At 41.2% G+C, this 20,982-nt stretch overlaps 1 protein-coding gene across 1 annotated transcript in view; it reads right to left on the reverse strand.

The window, feature by feature from the left end:
• HEPHL1 (hephaestin like 1) overlaps positions 1–20,982 on the reverse strand; it is an 89,531-nt gene that overhangs the window by 25,507 nt on the left and 43,042 nt on the right. The window contains exons 11-15 of the mRNA XM_059186348.1: positions 18,766–18,978; positions 13,580–13,793; positions 7,849–7,988; positions 5,069–5,209; positions 1,624–1,730 (exon numbers count right to left, since the gene is read on the reverse strand). Of these exons, the coding sequence (XP_059042331.1) occupies positions 1,624–1,730; positions 5,069–5,209; positions 7,849–7,988; positions 13,580–13,793; positions 18,766–18,978 (815 nt within the window). The remainder of the gene's footprint in view (positions 1–1,623; positions 1,731–5,068; positions 5,210–7,848; positions 7,989–13,579; positions 13,794–18,765; positions 18,979–20,982) is intronic.

Raw genomic sequence — 20,982 nt, forward strand, 5'->3', positions numbered from 1 at the left:
ATTCTTAATTGATCCCCACCACCACCACTTAGGAATCACTTACAAAGTCCAACTTTTATGGTCAGAATATCCATGTTTTGTTTTTCCTTTCTCTAGTTATGACAGTACTTTGTTCAGTTAAACACAAATGCAGATACAAATCATAGCACATTTGCCCCCCTACATTCTTCTGATTATCTGAATCAGATTAGCCTCAATCACCAAAAGATCTCACGAGCAGTCCCCATCTTTGCAAGGACAAAGTTGTCCTGGATCATAGGATAGCCTTTTATTACCTTTTAGCTGAACAAGGAGATGTTTGTGCTGTGGCCACCACCACTTGCACCTGGATAGCATTTCTTGGGAAGTTGAAACTCAGATACACAAAACCACTGAATAAGCCACTTGGCTTTAGAAAGTGACTCCTTCAACCTGGCCTTTCTTTGACTTATTTTATTTTGATTGGTTTGCCTTGGGGATCCTGGCTCCAAAGTGCACACCAGAAAGTGGGGATTGTTCTGCTTATAATCATCACAGTAGTCTCCCCGGTGCACTGTATTCCTTCAAAAGCTTGAAATGCATGTTCATAGCTGCTAAATGAGCAAAGACTGGAACATTGAAAAACGAATGAAGAGAATGACCAACTTAAGAAATGTAAACCTGAATCTGTGACCTATGAATACCACAGAGATTCAACAAAAAGCATCATAACAGGGGTGCCTCGGTGGCTTAGTGGGTTAAGGCCTCTGCCTTCGGCTCAGATCACAGTCCCAGGGTCCTGGGATCGAGCCCCGCATCGGACTCTCTGCTCAGCGGGGAGCCTGCTTCCTCCTCTCTCTCTGCCTGCCTTTCTGCCTGCTTATGATCTCTGTCTGTCAAATAAATAAAAAAAAAAAAAAAAAAAAAGACAACAGGTACGTAATGGAGTCACTTGTGCTAAACCCATATCACCAAACCAAGACTTACTTCCTAGGTTAATTCCAGTTTCAATCTCTCCCAGGAACAGAATCTTAAACTAGTCAATCACTAGCACTAGTGAGGTAATCTGCTTGACAGACCCCTGCTATCCCTTAAAGGAAGGTGACCCTGCCATAAAGAATCCACTCTTCAAGGGGGCGCCTGGGTGGCTCAGTTGGTTGGACGACTGCCTTCGGCTCAGGTCATGATCCTGGAGTCCCGGGATCGAGTCCCACATAGGGCTCCCAGCTCCATGTGGAGTCTGCTTCTCCCTCTGACCTTCTCCTCGCTCATGTTCTCTCTCACTGTCTCTCTCTCAAATAAATAAATAAAATCTTAAAAAAAAAAAAAAGAATCCACTCTTCGCTAATAACTTCCTTGTGTTGCCCCCTTCTGCCTATACAAGTCTTTCATTTTGTACAGTTCTTCAAAGATCCTTCCTATCTGTAGAAGGGAAGCTGCCCAAATCATGAATTGTTGAATAAAGCCAATGAGACCTCTAAAATTTACTCATTTGAATTTTGTTTTCTTAATACCACTCAACTCAACCATAGACAATGTTAACAAATGTGCATGGCCATAGTTCGAAATTTCTGCTCTCAACCATTACACCCAAGTTGTGATAACTTGAATAATTGATTTAAAGCCATATTACTTAAAGCATTTTGGTTTCTTTCTCAGTCTTACCTTCACAAAGTTTACTGTTGAATAGTAAACTGACGGAATACAATTTGGGTCATTTGGTCCTGGACCAGATCTTTTAGGGACATTCCACCTGTAGGTGTTTATTTCTCCTGAAGATTAAATAAAATACAATACCTAGGTTAGTGCCTCGCATTGAAGGCAGCTAATAAATGTTCATTCATACATATGCTACAACAAATGAACTCCAGGTACCACATCTATGCATCCCCTGTGGCTGACCCAGAACCTTGCAGAGGAGTCACAAATAAACTCACATACATTAGCAAGATAATCACATTGTAAAAGTCTCAAATGAAAGCCACATTTAAAGTGCTATCTCCTTGTGGTGTGTGTACACACACACACACACACACACACACACACACACACACACACTGGAATACTATGCAGCCATCAAAGGAAATGAAATCTTGCCATTTGCAACAACGTGGATGGAGCTAGAGGGTAATATGTTGACTGAAATAAGTCAGTCAGAGAAAGACAATTATCATATGATCTCCCTGATATGAGGAATTTGAGAGGCAGAGTGGGGCGTTTGAGGGGTAGGGAAGGAAAAATTAACCAAGATGAGATCAGGAGGGAGACAAACCATAAGAGATTCTTTTTTTAAAAAATATTTTATTTATTTGATAAACAGATCACGAGTAGGCAGAGAGGCAGGCAGAGAGAGAGAAGGGGAAGCAGGCTCCCTGTTGAGCAGTGAGCCCGATGCGGGGCTCTATCCCAGGGCCCTGCGATCATGACCTGAGCGGATGGCAGAGGCTTAACCCACTGAGCCACCCAGGCACCCCCATAAGAGACTCTTAATCTCACAAAATAAACTGAGGGTTGCTTGGGGGAGGGAGTTATGGAGAGGATGGTTGGGTTATGGACATTGCAGAGGGTATGTTTTATGGTGAGTGCTGTGTCGTGTGTAAACCTGACGATTCACAGACCTGTACCCCTGGGGCAAATAATACATTATATGTTAATAAAAATAATTAATCAAAAAAATAAATAAATAAAAATGGCTATCTCTTTTTGAACTGTTTAGGTCCCATCCCTCCCCATCTGGACATACAGCCTATACATGAGTGCGAGCCACAAGGCAAAACAAAAATGATGCTTGTATGTCACTCCTCCATATTTGCTGATTCACCGGTAGGTTAGCAATATAACCTTGGGTCTAGTTTTCATTACCTTTCATAATAGCCCCTCTGCCTTGTTAATTGCAAGAAAAACCACTGATATTTAGCGTCCTCAAAGCGAGTGGTTAAGGGGAGTGATTAAAGTTCGAATGATCCATTATTCACCCCACTGGGGAGCACAGTTCTAAACAAAAGAAGATGTTCAGGACATGTATGTCGAGTGGCAGCATGAAAAAGAAGAAGGAAAAGGAGAAGAAATTTGACAGGGATTGCTTTGTTTATCTCATGAATGCCTGAATTAACCATTCTCCAACCTGTCTGAATTTTGTGCAAGAAATTAATTTCTTCCTCCTACCCGCCCCCATCTCTGGACTCTTCCAAGTCTTTCAACTTTGTCAGACAGAGACCCTTGTGGGGATTCTCTTCTTCCCTCTACCCCCATAACCCTATTAAGGACACTTAGAAGGCCAGTCAGCACAGAAGAACTATGTCCCTTACCAGTCCTCACCATCAGGGCATAGCAGCCTGTGAGGACTCACCCCAGCTGGCCCACAGCCCTGTCGGAGCCCTTCCCCAAGCCTGACTGGCACCTTCTTCCCCCTTCCTGAGTCACTTTTTGCCATCAAAAATGAATAACTTTAGTTGCTTTTTTGACGCAACTAAAACCAGTTCCCTCTTCATAAAAGTGAGCCACCCAATACAGAAAATATAGAAAGTACAAACAAGGTGAAGGTATAGAATGAGCATCACCCTATTACTTAAAATACTATCTCAAAAATGCAACCATTATGAACATTTTGGTTTATTTCCTTTTTAACCTTTGTTCTATACCTGTATTTTGCTTAACATGATACCACAAGTTTTTCCCTTGTCATTAAAACCTTCTTAAACATCATTTAATGGCTGTGTAATAGTTCATCAGAGGGATAGTCCAAAATGTGTTTGCGTATCTCCCTATAGACAGACATTTAGAATATTCATGAGAGATTTCTTGAAGCAGCAAAAGACAGATTTAGGAATTGGGGGAAGTGTGGGGTGTGGAGCAGCAAGAGAGGTTGGAATTGTGGCCAGTGAAGATTTCTTTTCCTCAACCCCATCCTTATAGGAATATCTTGCTAATTTTTTCTCATGATGCATTAGATTGTTTTCTCTTCTTCCTTCTATGCATCTTTAACATTTTACAGGTTTATATGACCTTTATTGCAATTACTATAGTATTTAGTATTATATATATATATATAAGAAGTAAAATGGAATATAATTCCCCTCTAATTATTCTTATGATTGCTCTCAATTTCATAACTGAAGGTCACAGAGGATCTTGACATTTACTACAACCAAATTTCAACTGTGTAAATGTTACGGGAAGCTCTTTAAAGTGTGAGACCTTCTCTCCCTTCAGTATATATTTTAAAACCCAGGTAGAGTTCCACCTCTTTTAGAAAGCTTTCCCTAACTACTACTTTATTTGCTCTGAATCAATCAATCAATCATCAATCAATTTTTATGGATTTTCCTTCTCTGAAACTTTTGTAAACATTCCCAGATACATTCTTGAAACTCTTCACCACTTAGAATTTCATTAGGCATAATCTGCATTACTACTAAAATGGTTCATCTTGTTTGTCTTTTTTTCTTCCGAATTCATTTTAAGCAACTCAAAAGAAACGTATGGCTAAGAGCAGAGGTTCTAAGTCCAACAAACTGAGGTTTCACTGTTACTAATGTATGATCCGGTCAAGTTCTTTACCCCTCTGTTCTTCAGTCATCTGTTAAATGGACATAACAATATAATATTTCCCTCAATTGTAGGATGTGCATTTTTTACATTTTAACATAACTCAAATCAAGATGCATCTTTCGATCAGTGGCATGCTAAGGTCTAATTGACCATGTGTTCTTTTTTTTTTTTTTTTTCTTTTAGTAACAGATAAAAATAATGATGGATATTCTAATCAAAGTCAATGACATATGTTAGTGTGTACCTTGTTGGGCTATTATAAGGAAAATGAATTTTTTTTTTAAATATAGCGTAGCACCTGGCAAAAGATGACATTCAATATGTATCAGCTATTATTATGTCTTACTACGCATTTAGGTCCCTAATGGATGCCTAGAAACAGCATAACTACTTGGTCATTAGATGACTGATGATCCTGTATTAAGAGTGACTATGTGATGACTGAAACATGTTGGCATTAAGATGAGCCTTCCAAGAGCTTTCAAAGATCAGAAAAGTTCAGAAGAGAGTTGAGTCCAGTGTCCTTATCAGCATGGAGCAGATCTCCCATGTAACTTACCTGGCTTTGTGACAGATGCTTGGAGCTGCTTTCCGCTCTCCATGTCTGCAATACCTTGGGCTGAGATGGAGTAGGGCCGGTTGGCTTTGTTCTTAAATATGATCAGGATGGAGTCGCCCACCTCAGCATGAATCATTGGGCCTAAAGGCAAAGCACAAGCCTGTGAGCGTTATCGTTGCTCTTTTCAACACTGAAGGAATATATATGCAGTTAGTTTTTAGCAAAATAAAGCTAACCGTAGCTTCTTCCTTTTGAGGGCAATATATGTCATATGAAATACTCATGTAGGGTTTGGCAGTCGGATCAACCTGGGTTCAAATCCCGGTTCCTTCACTTATTTGAGAGACCTTGCTTAAGTGACCTGCCTGACTCAATTTCCTCATCCATGAAATGGGTTTAATATCACCTTTCTCATAAAGATATAGTAAGGATTAAATGAAATAATAAATTATTTCAGGGCACTGAAACACAGTAAGTGCTCAATAAATACAGAAATTTTTACTGCTGCGGAGACGGTCTCCAGGAAAAGCCATATCCACATGATATGGTGACTTTCCATTGTAATCCTTCTGTATGTAACCTTTGGCAAGTCCAAAATTGCTCATTATCTGGTAAGTGGATATATCAATAATAAAAACTATAATGAGAATCCAATGAAATATTGTATATGAAAGAGATTTGAAGGTAAGACCAAAATTGAAACACCTATGTACTGATTTATGATCAATACAATGATTTCACTCATGCATGTCCAACACCACTTGGATACCTTGATGAGACATGCTCTCTCCAGCAATCCCATGTGTACGCTTCTGTTGGAAGCAGCCAGCCTGCGTGCCAACAGAAATAGGCCCACACCCCTGCCAGAAAGGCATGTGCCTTCAATGCCCCTTGCCTATACTAGGGGCCTCTCTCGCACAAAAGCAGTTTTCTCAGCGCCTGCCCCACAGTAACAGAGCGCCATACACACCAGCCTCTTCATGTGGCATCGCTTCAAGGACGATGTTAACAGAATCCCATTTTGGAATCACTTCAGACCTGATCCTATGGCCCTTGGGGATTTCTTTGCATCCTTGGGTGTTCCTAGGATTCTACTTTCATAGAGAGCTACGTTCACGGTAGGGGGTCTGACTGCACCCATCCACTCTTCACCAATTCAACCCATCATTTTAGTTGCTTTTCTGAGAAGACCACTAGAGTCCTAAATAAATCAGGAATTTTGTTGGACTATTTTTACCTTTGGGAGAAAACATTTAGTATGAATCAGGAAGTGTCTGAAAAAAACGCTATTTTGTTTTTCATGCTAAAGCTAGAAAAGAAATGCATGTTTTTTAAACTGCGAAGTTGAGTATAGTTCCAGAGAGGGGAAAGTGTATGCATGATTTAAAATCATTATTTGTCATTAATTACTGCTTTCATTCCACATGGCCTGCTGTACTGGTGAGAGTGAATGTCTTCTGATTTGGGGCCTGATAGGTCACCTGCCCTGTGCCCTTTGGAACTTCAGGGGCACAGGCCTGTCCCTGACCTGCAGAAAATGAGCAGTTGGGCCTCACGCTCTTCTGGGGGAAGCACTGCTGGGCTTGCCCCTGATGGTGTCACTGCTTTGTGTCATTTTACTGAGAAGACCCCAACTGGGACTTTTTGAGAGGCAACCTGCTCTTGTTGGCAGGACCAGTGAGCTTTTTTCCTGGAGCTCATTCGACATACACAGCTCCAAGGAAGAAATGTTATCACTGCAGCTGACTCTTCAGTGTCACAAAAAAGCTCCCATGCCACTGTTGATAGACAGGGTGTGGAGAAGATGGGTGGGGCATGTAATAATTTATCAAGCTAGCTATCTTGGTGCCTTTTTAAATATTAAGAAGTACTGTGGGGGTGCCTGGGTGGCTCAGTGGGTTAAAGCCTCTGCCTGCGGCTCAGGTCATGATCCCAGGGTCCTGGGATCAAGCCCTGCATCATGGTCTCTGCTCAGCAGGGAGCCTGCTTCCTCCTCTCTCTCTGCCTGCCTCTCTGTCTACTTGTGATCTCTGTCTGTCAATTAAATAAATAAATAAATAAATCTTAAAAAAAAAAAAAAAGTACTGTGTAAAGCCATACTATTTATATGTCACCTTGTGCATTTAAAATTGAGAACAGAAAAAAAAAGGGGGGGGGGATGGATTTCAGAGACTCTTCTAGATTAGCCCTCAGCCAAAAGATCTCATCTTTGTGATGGGGTCAGGTTTGGCAACTCCCAGGTGAAAGCAGGGAAGAAGAACTCTTTGAGTTCTAATCACCAGGTCAGGCAGCCCAGGATTTCAGACAGGCCCAGGAGATCCTGAGAAGACCAAGTTCAGGGCCTTCTGAACTCAAACCAGGCTTTTCACCTGGCGTTCCTCTCGTATAAGGGGTTTCTCTTTGGGTTGAATTGTTTTTATGGTGTGTTCTTATGGCTCTGTGCACGGAGAATCCAGGACCTTGAAGAAATTATGCAAATACTCTGCCTGCTCTTCTGAGGCATCAAATTATTCCAAGTTAAAATGTCCTGGCTTAGCAGAGGGATGAGAAAGGGACTTGAGGGTGACAGATGTTGGTTAGACAACCCTGGTGATATGGATGGCTGTTTGGGTGTTATCTGGCCATCTGGTTGACTATTCTTTGAATGAGTGTGCTCCCTGACAATGGGAAGACAGGAAGATGTCACACTTGGATCAATGCAGTCAGGCTGCTCTGTCCCTGCTGTGCCTTCTCAGGCCACTCTTGGGGCTGGCAGTGCATGCCTGCAATCTATGCCATACCCAGGAGTTCCAGGTGTTTCTCTCGTGGCGGTCGGGCTTTGATCTCCACAAATTCTCCATCAGTATATTCTCTGTAAACCACCTTCCTGTACTGAGAGCCAATCCAGTTTTCAGTGTGGTTCATAAATATATCTCCGTGTCTGTAAAGTAGAAACATCAGAAATTAAAGTTACCAGGAGGTAGAAAACCCTTGAGTGCTTCTGAGTGACTCAGGGGTACTCTGGAGCAGGGTTTCCCAAACCCAGCTGCCATCGGGAACCCCCTGTGGAGCTGGACTTCTGCAACAGGCTCTCTGGAAGTGGGGCCAGGGATCTGCACTTGAAAACACCTCAGAGGGTTTTGATGGGAGCAGGCCAGCTCTGGCCCTGGTCTTACTTCTTGGACCATCATTGCAGAGTCCTGTTGCACGCTCCATGGGGCCAACCTTAGTTAGAAACTCCCATAAGATGGCATGTTGCTTGTTGGGACTAACTAACCTCACACACATGCACATGCCTGACACATGTGCACACTCACACTCTATCACCCTGAATTCCTTCAGATTTCATGTGTATCATTCTGCACTGCGTTCTACTTTTCCACTTTAAAGACCTCAGGCCAGACTCTGGGTTGTATATTGTGCATATACACACATACAAATATAGGCATAGTTGATTCTTGTTCTTCACAGGAATTGTGTTCTAGAAAGTGACCTCAAACACTGAGATAATGAATACTGAACCATGACTCCTGGAGGAAATCCAAGGTTGGGTTTTGTAGGTGTTCACAAAGAATGCCCCTAAGAGATGCCATTTTGGCATGTGGATTATTTTGAGCTGGAAACAATCGAGACCCAAAAGGTCCAGGAAAAACTCTGACCTTCCCCCTAACTGCCTAGAAGTATTTAGGTAGAGGACCCAATCCCATTATAACTACATTATAATATGAACTAGGGGTGGGAGATAGGGAGGAATTTAGCAAAGTCTGTTTGCTAAAATTCTCTCTGCCTCCTTGTTTCTGAGTTGCCCAGCCAACATTTCTTTACCTAACATTTATTCTCTCTCATCTTCTTATGAATTGCTCTCCTTTCCTTGGAAGTCCCAGACTCCTTCCCCCTTCTCCTTATATATCGAGTTTTGCCTGTTTGGAATCTCTCATGTTTATGTGGATTCTCCCTGTGTACATAAATTTGATTTTCTCATGTCAATTTAATTCTTAGACCAGCCAGAAGAACCTGAAGGATAGAGGAAAAGCCACCTTTCCAACCTTCCAAAAAACAAACAAACAAACCAATCCAGTTTCTTTAAAACTCTGGTTACAATATTTTCATTGGCTGATTAATAAATATCCTTATTTTATGTGTGTTGCTGTTTAAAGACATCTTATTCAGGGGCACCTGGGTGGCTCAGTGAGTTAAGCCTCTGCCTTCAGCTCAGGTCATGATCCCAGGGTCCTGGGATCAAGCCCCGCATCTGGCTCTTTGCTCAGAAGAGAGTCTGCTTTCCCCCTTCTCTCTCTGCCTGCCTTTTTGCCTACATGTGATCTCTATCAAATATATAAATAAAATCTTTAAAAAAAATAAAGACATCTTATTCAATATGTATTGCTGATTCATTGACTTTAAACTCATGGCAATAGCACTGTAACTCGTGCCTGAATGAAGCTCATCTAATACGTATTTCCTCTGCAAGGCACATCACAGCCTTCTCATACTTGAGAACACTAGGCAGTGCTACTCTGTGGGGGCATTTTAAACAGCTAAGTCACCCAAAAAAGCACACATACATACACAAAAGTAGCACTAAAGGGACCACAAAGAGGATGTCTGTTTACACTGAAAGTTGAAACAAGGAGGCAGAGGGATGCCTTGTTTGTCTGACCTCAGCTGGGAATGTGCGCATCGGGTGACACATATCCTTTGCTGCTTTATACATCCCTGTAAATGACCCCCAAAGCACCACAAAATTTGATTTTGGTATTACAAATAAATTTCAGCATGAAGGCAAATTCACAAACATGGAGTCTGCAATAGTGAGGGTCAACTATGTGTTTAATCCACCACCAAGATAGATGGTCACAAGCGATGGGGAAAAAAACCCTATCAGTTTTACCTATAAAACATGGTATGTCCATTTCCCTCCCTTAAACTGCCTGCACTCCAACCTAAGTCACCGACCTCACTTACCTGTGTGAACTGGGTTGTTCTCGGTCATTCTATGTGCCTCTCACACTCCTCCCTTCCCTCTCTCCTCTACACTATAGGCAGAGTGATCCTAACCTGTACATTCAACAGGTGAAAAAATCTGTTGTTGGCCTCCCACTGCCCAGTTCCCAAATTCCTCACAACCCTTCACTCTCTGCCTCCGCCAACCTCCCAAGCCTCCTTTTCCCTCACTGGTACCACATACTCTCTGTTTTGGTCGTTCTGAACATTCTCTCTCAAGCTCCATGTGTGCTTCCCACCTCTAGGCCTTCCAAGTGTTCTCCTCTGGGTCAAGAACACAGTTGCCACCTCTTCAACTAGCCTATTCCTCAAGTCCCAGGACGAAGACTGCTTCCTCAAAGAAGCTCTCCCTGGCCACCTGCTTTCTCCCTAGCTCTCCCCGACACGGGGCCATGCACACCTGCTGTGGGCTCCCTCTGTGCTCAGCCCTTCCCCTCTCATAGTGATCACCTCGCTCAGTATGCTTGGTCTCATGTCTTCCCCATGCGCCATGAATTCTGTGTGGGAAGGAAACTCGCCTGTCCTTTTTAACACCATTTAACAACACTGGGTACAATGCCTAGATACAGTAGATGCTTAACAAAGAAAGACATGTACGTCTTCAATCTGGACCACCTGCTTTCCAAGGGAAGAGAATTTTTCTTCTACTTTCATTTTCCGAGAGTCCTAGTAACATTGCGGGAGTGACCCAGATGCCTCTGGAGCCATGTTTTACTGTTTGTCAGCTTTCCTGGTCTGCAAAGTGGGGTCATGACAATGTATTGGCCTCCCGGGACAGGTGTGGGGAGGCTGTGGGTTGAGCTCAGTAAAGACCTGTACCAGACACACACCGAGCACCTTGTAAGCGCTTGCTCTTCTGCTGTCTTGCTGGGATGTCAGCTGAGATGCTGGGCTGAGGCTCACCAAGTGGGTCAAGGACATTGTGAGGGTCACTAGGAGGTAGGGTTTTTTGAAAACCCTAACAAAATGCTTGTCACATGGTGGCTCCATACATGGCTGTTATTGTCTCAAATATCACGCTGATGAAATTAAATGCCTATCAGTCCACAAGTTCAGGAGTCCGAGGAATACAGCTTTATTTCCCTAGAGCAACTCTCTCTCAGATTTTGAATTGTCTCCCACAGCACAAACCCTGGCATTGTGCTGATGAGTCCCGCTGGTTGCTTTTCTGGGATCCCAAGGCCTTCTCAGTGTGTTCTGAGAAAGCCCTTAGGGGAAGATATCTAGGTCCCCAAGGTGAGGCAGAGAGTCTGTGTGAACCAGGATGAAGGAATGAATGTCTCAAGGATAACCCACACTGACAGGTGGTATGGAAACCAGATGTGCTTCCTCCCAAGGCTTTGGCTCAAAAGGCAGAGACATAAGAGTTGGGGGGCAGAAGGGGCATTTGTCCCTGGTCTCCCAGCTGCAGAGGTGCCCCAGATGTGCCTCTAGGAGGCCCGGTCTTCTCCATCTGTACTGTTACTTTCTATGGATCCATTGCACTTTGAATATGTGAACAGGTTCTCATTTTCCTTTGTTTTCATTTATTTATGGGAAATATTCTGAGTGGCAGGGCAGAGGGCAAACACAGCCAGCACCCACTATCTCTGTCTCCTGGGAGAAAATCCCAGAAGACTGAGGCTGCCGCCTCCTGCCAGTCCAGAGAGCAGGTGGTCGGAAAACCAAAATTATCCTAAGTGTCAAGAAAATCATGATGGCTCTGTCTCTTACACTCTCATGGGCTAAGAATATACATTCCACAAAATTGTTATGCCATTATTTCTTTAGTTCTAGCAGCCTTTTAGTAAACATCATCATTTTAGAAAAGGCTGGATCACTCTTCATTTCATTTTCCACTGCCCCAGCATCAGTCAGGAGCTGGTATCGGCAACACTGGTTTTTTTTTTTTTTTTTTTTGAGACCAAAATTGAATTTATTATGTTGGGAAAATTTATATCCTTGGGAGCTTTTTAAGGCTTGTTAAGAAGACTAGCATTTATAAAACTCTGTGCCCCCTCCTGGTATTTTTTTTTAAAGCATCAACATATAAGGGATGAGTGTACTACTCACTCCAAATTATCTCCTAATCTTAAAGTAAGCATTGTCATTCCCTTTTCCACATTTATATTTTAAGGAATGAAATCTATGACTAACATATTGAAAATAATGTGTTTAAAATAGCTGAAAATGACTTAGAAATGTTTTAAATATATATTTCAAGGTCCATATTGTGGATATTTTTCCTTCCATAAAACAGCATGTTTAATACTCCCAGTAGTCAGAGCTATGTGTCTTTGTGAATCTGCTCCCTTTCATTCATTCCAGCTGTGGTTTTAAGCCTACACTGGTTTTGCAAGACAGGAGTGTCTGGTTTAATAATTGGGTTGGTGAGTTATGGGAACAAATTTTAAATTGTCCTGTCCCTGAGGCAAATCTTTTTAGAAGGGAAGAGTCATTTCATTTCTTCATTTATCCATAAGGTGACGCTGTTCTACTCTCTTTTCCAGGAGTCTATACCCTCAAAACAGGCCAACAAGTAAGAACAGGAAAAAAGACGTGTTAAAATCAGAACAGCTGGGTATAGAGGATTTGTGTGTGGCATGGCAAAAAAGAATTAGTGGGGTCAGGGCGGCGGGGAGCTGATAATACAGAACAAAGAGGAACAAATACATGCAAATTAACATGGCTTCGTGGTGAGAACACTGATCAGTCTTTCAAAAGGTCTATGTTCAATTCTAGGACCCATGACTAGTGGTTAGCCTTAACCTTCTGCACTGAATCTCCTGGTCTGTATATGGGGCAGGAAATACCCAAGCAGCAGGCTGTTTCTGAGTGAAGCGTATGAACTTGGAGGAGGAGGTCTACAGGTCCAAGCTGGCAGATGCCTCTATACCCTGTTTGACTCTACCCCATTGCACACAGGGGAAGTGTGTGCAGGGCACCAGAGCTCACAGGACCACGCCATGCTCCAGCCCTGTGGACCCTTTGGTGCTTAGCGCTGGCTGACAGTATTCTCCCGGGAGGGTCAGTCTTGGGAACTCTCTGGGTACAGCCTGTCCATCTTAATTTGGGTATCTCTGCCAAGGCAATGCCTCCTACCTGCTCCTAGGCTGTTCCCCATCCCATGAAGGCTCTTTCCCTGCGGTCCTCAATCTACCTGCTACCTGCTCACCTTGCCTCTGCCTCCTTCTGTACCATTTCGTCTTCACAGTCCCCCTGTTACTGGGACCTGCATCTTTTCCCTAACCCTCTCAAGCTTGGCACTCTCTCAAAGGCACACACATGCTTGGGACAGCCACACTTGCAACCAGCCACCGTGAGCAGGGGATGCCCTGAGCCTGCGGGGTTTGCCCCCAAATGACTTCAGATGCTCCTCCCGGGAGGCAGATTGGCAGCTTGCCTCCTCTTTTGTGCTCACAATAACAGTCTCTGTCCACCAGAGTTGTACAGACAAAACCAGGGCAATGTTAGGTGTCCCCACTTGAGAAATGTCTATGGAGCATGTGCAACCCCACCCAAGAGACTTGGCGGCTTTGCCCGTGGTACCTTTCCCCTCCTGCGTCCAAGTGCTGCTTTTCGAACTCCCAGTTTTTGTTAGGGGCATAATCCCATTCTACCTCTTCAGCAGCGATGTAAAAGGTTCTTATCATCCCATATGGCTGCTCTGAAGGGTCCTTGTTGCCACAGCTGTTGACCTCATAGATCTGATTCATGCCTCTCACGAAGTGGTGCATGGTGGAACAAAATAGCCTGAAAATACCTGAAACAGAAACGGCTTGGCGTTGTGCAGGGAACTCAACTGTTCCAGTTGTGGCTTTGGTCTGCTAGCAATCTACAGCATTCCCTTCCCCAAGAAAATAACTTGTAAGACGGATCTTTAAAATACCAATTTTATATTGTATTTTCCAGCCAGACTCCAAGGAGAATAAATCACTGTGAATATATTTACTTACCAGGGGATGGGTTGGGAAATACCATCTGAAATTCATCTGGAATTGAAAATGAAAACTTGCAAAGTTGCTACCAAGAAATAATTTCTCTGGGTTTTCCCTACTATACACACCTGTTAGAAGAGAGTTGCTCCTGGAAGGTCATCAATAGGTATGATTATCTTAGCCCAGCCCAGTTTAAAATGAACTAATTACCTATAAGATTAATATTCTAAATTAAGTTAGGGCACATTTTTGAAATCATGTATTTTGCCCTAAAGGATTTCATAAACTACATACAGTGAAATACACATGTAAAGTATTACTATTAAATTATTATTATTGCTATTATTATTCATTAATCCTTTGAACAAAGGAGGCTCTCATTACCGTGGTAGGTCAACATAATGCCAAGTGTAAAAAAAAGAAAATCAACTAGATTCCCCTACATAATGCCAGCAATCATGTCTGAGAATTACGTAATTTTATAAACTGATGCAATTTTCTAGATTGGCATCAGGTAGATATATCTTAATGGAACCCACCATAAAATTATATAAAACAAAATTATTGGAAGATATTAACTGTCAATGGAGTTATTGAATCAATAATTCTTCCTTTCCTTTCATAGAGACTCTGTTCTTAGAGGCAAGGGATCAGTGATTAGTCTCATTACCCATGTCCAACGCACAGTGATAGCTTTTGTCATGCTGTACATATCAAAGTATTGCAAATTACCCCTTGAGAATGAGAAGAAACCATTGTTTCAGTGGGTGCTCTAGCCCCCTCAGCCCTAAGCAGGACCCTCATCAGGAAGGGTCTTTGTGAAACCAGAAGACGTTCCAAGGGCAGACATTAGAAGAGCTCCCATTTAACAGCAACGTCCACAGTTGCCAAACTGTGGAAAGAGGGGAAGGAGCCAAGATGCTCTTCAACAGACGAATGGATAAGGAAGATGTGGTCCATATACACGACGGAGTATTATGCCTCCATCAGAAAGGATGAATACCCAACTTTTGTATCACGATGGACAGGACTGGAAGAGATTATGCTGAGTGAAATAAGTCAAGCAGAGAGAGTCAATATCATAGGGTTTCACTTACTTGTCGAGCATAAGTAATAATACAGAGGACACTGAGAGATGGAGAGGAGAAATGAGATGGGGGAAATCGGAGGGGGAGACAAACCATGAGAGACTGTGGACTCTGAGAAACAAACTGAGGGTTTTGGAGGGGAGAAGGGTGAGGGGTTGGGTTGGGTGAGCCTGGTGGTGGGTATTATGGAGGGCATGTAATGCATGGAGCACTGAGTGTGGTGCATAAACAATGAATCTTGGAACATTGAAAAAACTAAAAAAGGTCACATAAACAAACAAACAAACAAATAAATAAATAAAAAGGAAGAGCTCCCACTGGATGTGGTGTTCACCAGAAAGCCCATTATTCACCTGTTCATCATGTTTTTCCGCTAGCCAAGGAATTGTCTTCTCTAAGAATGAAGAGGAGTTTAAGGTTTTGTGGTGACAGCTTCACAGATGTATACTTACTTCCCAACTCATCAATTTGTTCTTTTTTTTTAGATGCATAAATAGCTGTTTGTTTTCCCTATCATTTTATTTTTTTTCATCCCCTCTGGTAACCACCAGTTTGTTCTCTGTAGTTAAGGGTTGATTTCTTGGTTTGTCTCTTTCTCTCCTTTCCTTTTTTCCTTTGCTCCTTTGTTTTGTTTCTTATATTCCATGTATGAGTGAAATCATATGGTATTTGTCTTTCTCTGACTTATTTCACTTCTCTATAACTCTGTCCATGTTGTTGCCAATGGCAAGATTTCATTCTTTTTATGGCTAAATAATATTCCATTGTATATATTACCACATCCTCCTTAACCATATTTGGGCTTCTTCCATAGTTTGGCTATTGTAAACAATGCTGCTATAAATATAGGGGAGAATGTATCCCATTGAATTAGTATTTTTGTATTTGGGGTTAATTCCCAGTAGTGTGCTACCTGGTCTTAGGGTAGTTCTATTTTTAATTTTCTGAGGAAGTTCCATACTGTTTTCCACAGTGGCTGTACCAGTTTGCATTCCCACCAACAGCGCATGAGGGTTCCTTTTTCTCCATATCTTTGACAATACTTCTTATTTCTTACGTTTTTTATTTTATTCATTCTGACAGGTACAATTACTCATTGCAATTTTGATTTGCAAACCTTAAGACTCCACCAAAAAACTATGTGAACTGATAAATGAATTCAGTAATATACAAAATCAATCTATACACTAACAATAAAGCAGCAGAAAGGGAAATTAAGAAAACAATCCCATTTACAAATACACCAAAACCAATAAACTATCTAGGAATAAACTTAGTTAAAGAGGTGAAAGATTTGTACTCTGAAAACTATAAAACACTGATAAAAGAAATTCAAGATGGCACAAGAAAGAAGAAAGACATTCCATGCTTATAGGTTAGAAAAACAAATACCATTAACATGTCTATACCACCCAACACAAGCTACAGATTTAAAACAATCTTTATCAAAATACCAATGGTATTTTTCACAGAACTGGTACAAACAATCCTAAAATTTATATGAAACCACAAACACTCAGAAAGTCAAAACAATCTTGAAAAAGAAAAAAATTGGAGGTATCTCAATTCCAGATTTCAAGTTATATTACAAAGCAATGGTAATCAAACAGGATGGTGCTAGCATAAAAATAGACACAGAGATCAATGGAACAGAATACAAAACCCAGATATTAACCCACAACTGTATGGTCAATCAATCTTCAAGAAAGTAAGAATGACTATGCAATGAGAAAAGACAGTCTCTTCAACAAATAATGTTACAAAAACTAGACAGCAACATGCAAAAGAATGAAATTGGACAACTTTCTTACACCATACACAGAATAAACTCAGAATGCATGAAAGACCTACATGTGAGACCTGATCCCATAAAAATCCTTGAAGAGAGCACCGATAGTAACTCTCTGCATCAGCCATAGCAACACATCTCTAGATATGTCTCCCGAGGCGAGAGAAACAAAAACAAAAATAAACTACTGGACTACATCAAAATAAAAGTTTTCTGCACAGTGAATGAAACAGTAAAACTAAAAGGCAACCTACTGAATGGGAGAGGATATTTGCAAATGACATATCGAATAAAGGATTAGTATCTAAAATTTATAAAGAAATGATACAACTAAATATCCCCAAAACACATAATCCAATTAAAGAATGGGCAGAAGACATGAACAGACATTTCTCCAAAGAAGACATACGGACAGCAGGCACCTGAAAAGATGTTCAACATCACTCGTTGATTTGTATAAATTAAATACCTATAGGTTTTTGTTTATCAGTCATATCTCAATAAAGTGGTTAAAAAACAAGAACAAAGTAAAAATATTTGAGTTGCAGCCTAGGGTCTACTCATATTTTGGGCACCATTTTTGGTCTGTAGATATGGGATAGGAATTGGTGAAATGACCAAGCTATTAAGCAGTCGCAGATTTCTGGCACTGGAATAATTAACCAAGTCCCTAAAATTATTCCAGCCAGCTGTAGCTTTGAATGTCAGTTTCTATGGATTAAAACCATTTCCCTTTTCTCCCATCTTTGATCTTGAAGAGCATATTTTTAAAAATAATTGTGTCCAAGCCATCCCTTGGCTTGGGTGATTCATAACTGATTAATTATACCAATGTTGAAAGGTTAAATCCTCAAAGTCTATAAGGGAGGGATGGAGCTCCTAGTTTCAGGCAGTTCTTGGACAAAAGTTTGGAAGCACAAGCCATAAGTTTTTAACCAATGACACTGAGGGGCATCGAAACATTCACACTAGTTCTAGTGTGAAATAAAGAAGTAGACATCAATTCATAGAGGACACAGAGTCAGCAAATGCTCATCTTGGGTAGCATATTGGTTGCTTTTTTTTTTTTTTAAGATTCATTTATTGATTTGGAGGGAGACAGAGGGGCAGAGGAAGAGGGAGAGAGAACCTCAAGCAGACTCTCTACTGAGCAGGAGCCCGAAAAGTTCTCAATCTCACAACCCTGAGATCATGACTGAAGTCAGGATCAAGAGTCAATTTCTTTTAAAAACTAATGAAAATGTTGGCTTTGAGAAATATTTTGAGTGCCCATAGCATCGGCCATCTTTATGTTTCATGTGACAGGTAGCATATGCTGCCATGTGTTGCCCTTTATCTTTTATAAAAATGCCCCAATTATGTACTTAGTTTGGGAATCTCTAAGAGAAGGTATGAGTACTGGCACTTCAATGGGCCGTCTACAGACTTCAGACCCGATGCACCTTCCCCTCTGGGGAAACCAAGGGTGCTCAACAGAATGAAAATGGAGAAGTCTTCAAGTTACTTATCAAAAGGCTATTATCAGTCTCTAGACAAGGGAAATCAGGTCATGCCCATAACTTGGAAGCATCCAGGGGTCTGTCCATGCCTGGTACATTCTTCAGAGCAACAAATAAAATGTTTGTGCCTTACAGAACAAGAAATACCCCTTTTCTTGGGGCCAAATCATTCCTGGGAATGAATCAAGAACACTCTCCTGGGATTTGTGTGGCAAGGTTGTTTGGAGGACTTGAATTCTGCTTTGTGTCATTCTAGATACATCTCTATTCTTTATACGGTGTGTTTGGAATAAAATAGTTAGGATTGTCCAACTGTAACCAAGTCTGTTTGCCTTGAAGTGCCCAAATGCAACCAATTTCTTCTAGAGTGTGTGACTGAAGATAGGAATTTGGTGACCGGAGACGATCCTGCCAAGTTTACCTGCATGGTCCGGCTGCATGAAAACTGTGGTGGAGGTATGGGGAAACAGGGCTAGGGTGTCGCGGTGAGTCCCTCGTATGTGGATGGTGTTCCCTTGAAAATAAACTCCATGCATATCCGTGTCGGTGCCCATTCCAATCATATGCCAGGAAACTCTGTCTTTTTTGCACATGGTTAGGCCCGGTTGGTTGCCAAACATAAAGCCATTAATAGCTAAATGAAAGGAAAACATCGTCAGAGCCCACGATGATCTTGTAGGTACAGAAAACACGCCATTTTAGTTGAGGATTATTAGTGTGTGGGGGCAGTCTGTTCCAGTGCTCAAGTTTAAACTATTTACAGAAGATCCTTACTACCAAAGAGTAGATAAGACTAGAGAAAAGTCACACCGGGAATCAATCCAAATTGGAGACTAAACTGAACAACGAAGAATGAAAATATACGAAAATTGTGAAAATAGTATATTTAACCATGTATACACAAGGGCACAAGTCCTAAGAATCAATAAAAAATAAATCAGGTTTTCTCTGGCATAATTTTTTTCTGACAAAATTATTTGATAGTGTAATATGATATCCTGCAATTTGAATTTTCATTTGGCAGTTTATGAAAAACTTCATCCTTGTAAATATATTTATGAACTTCATCAATTTCCCCAAAGCCTGCTCTAGAACTCTTGCTATGAAAATCATTTTCTTTTGAGGTTCTTATCCTATTATCTCCTTCAAATGTTCCTTTCTCACCTTGCTAATTCATTTCATTTTGTTTTTCATTTCATCTGCCAACAGATTTGCATTTGATTCCAAGAGTTGCCAGACATCCCTTTACTGATTTCTTGGATCCTGCGCCATTGGAAAATTCACAATTGATTGATATTGAACTTGAATGTCTGGTCAGAGGAGAGAGATTTTTTTTTTTGCAGGGGAGTGGGAGCTGAGTTTATAAGGGGCCAATCTTTGAGTAAATACTTTTACCTTTTGAATACTTTCATTTCCCTACCTCAATAAAGTAAAGGGCCTTTGAATAATGATGACTTAGGTCATGAAGACCTTCTGTATCTCCCACAATGAGAATTGTTTTCCTCTTTTATATCAACTTCAGTCCACTGATAGTGACTACCTGGAGAAATGTCTTGAAAAGAATTTAGAAACCACATTCCAACTCCGTGAGGCATGAATATATTAACTGAATAGCACTTTTTGAGGGGAGATTACATGTAATTATGTCTCACGCTTGATGTCCCTGAGAGAGATCAAGATTCTATCCCCGCCCTACTCGTTATTAATGTCCATAGTAGGAAGAACAACTATCACATTTATGAGTGCTCTTCATTTATAGTCCCATTATTAGAAAAAATTACTTTTTATTTCTGTGTCTCTTTTTATTTCTGTGTCTGCAGAACCAGTGATACTTGGTAATTTTACGTGGATGTCTGGGATTATTAATACAAAGTCTAAGAAGCCTGGAGGCTTCTGAGAAGAACATTGTCTTTTCTGAAAAAAAAAAAAAAATCTTTGGTAATTCTTTTGCAAATAAATTATGTTAATTTTGTCCATTGAATGTTAAAGAGATTTTTGTAATTTGGGGTGCTAATAATTTCATCCTTGGCTGCGGGTAGATAATCTTCTCTTGCCTTGGAATTCTAGTTGAAATCCTCTCTTTCTGGAACATCCATTCATACATTCAACAAATACTTTCGTTTTCTATTTTGTTTTTTTCTAGTACTCTAAACATTTCCTGAAAGAATGATGTCATTGCTGGTTATAGTCTCAGATAAAGGTAGCCAAAGCCCATGAGGAGGCCTGGTAAAGAAGTTACACTGTTTTGTCTTCTTGTGTAGCCTTGTCACCTAACCCAGTTGATATTTGTTGACTAACCCAAGAACTCCTGGAGGCATGGCCCTTCCCCCCCCCCCCCCCAGGACAGCTCACAAGTCACTGAGGATGGTCTTGAGGGAAGGAGGTCAACAAACACCTTTGAATATCAACTATATAACAGGTGTAATGCAAAGTACCATCTACCATGAGGCACTTTCTCTTTGGTACTGTTGCCATCATTCTTCCTTCTACTCCATACAAGTAAGCCTGGGGATAGAATTCAATTTATAATTAATGTAAAATTTAAATTAAAATGCATTGCTTTCTTTGCACTTTCAAGGTGGCATATTCTACACATCCAATATATGAGAGTGTATTTCACACTGTCAAACCAGGGCCG

The sequence above is a fragment of the Mustela lutreola genome, chromosome 1, assembly GCF_030435805.1.
Source record: "Mustela lutreola isolate mMusLut2 chromosome 1, mMusLut2.pri, whole genome shotgun sequence".
Classification (NCBI taxonomy): Eukaryota; Metazoa; Chordata; class Mammalia; order Carnivora; family Mustelidae; genus Mustela; species Mustela lutreola.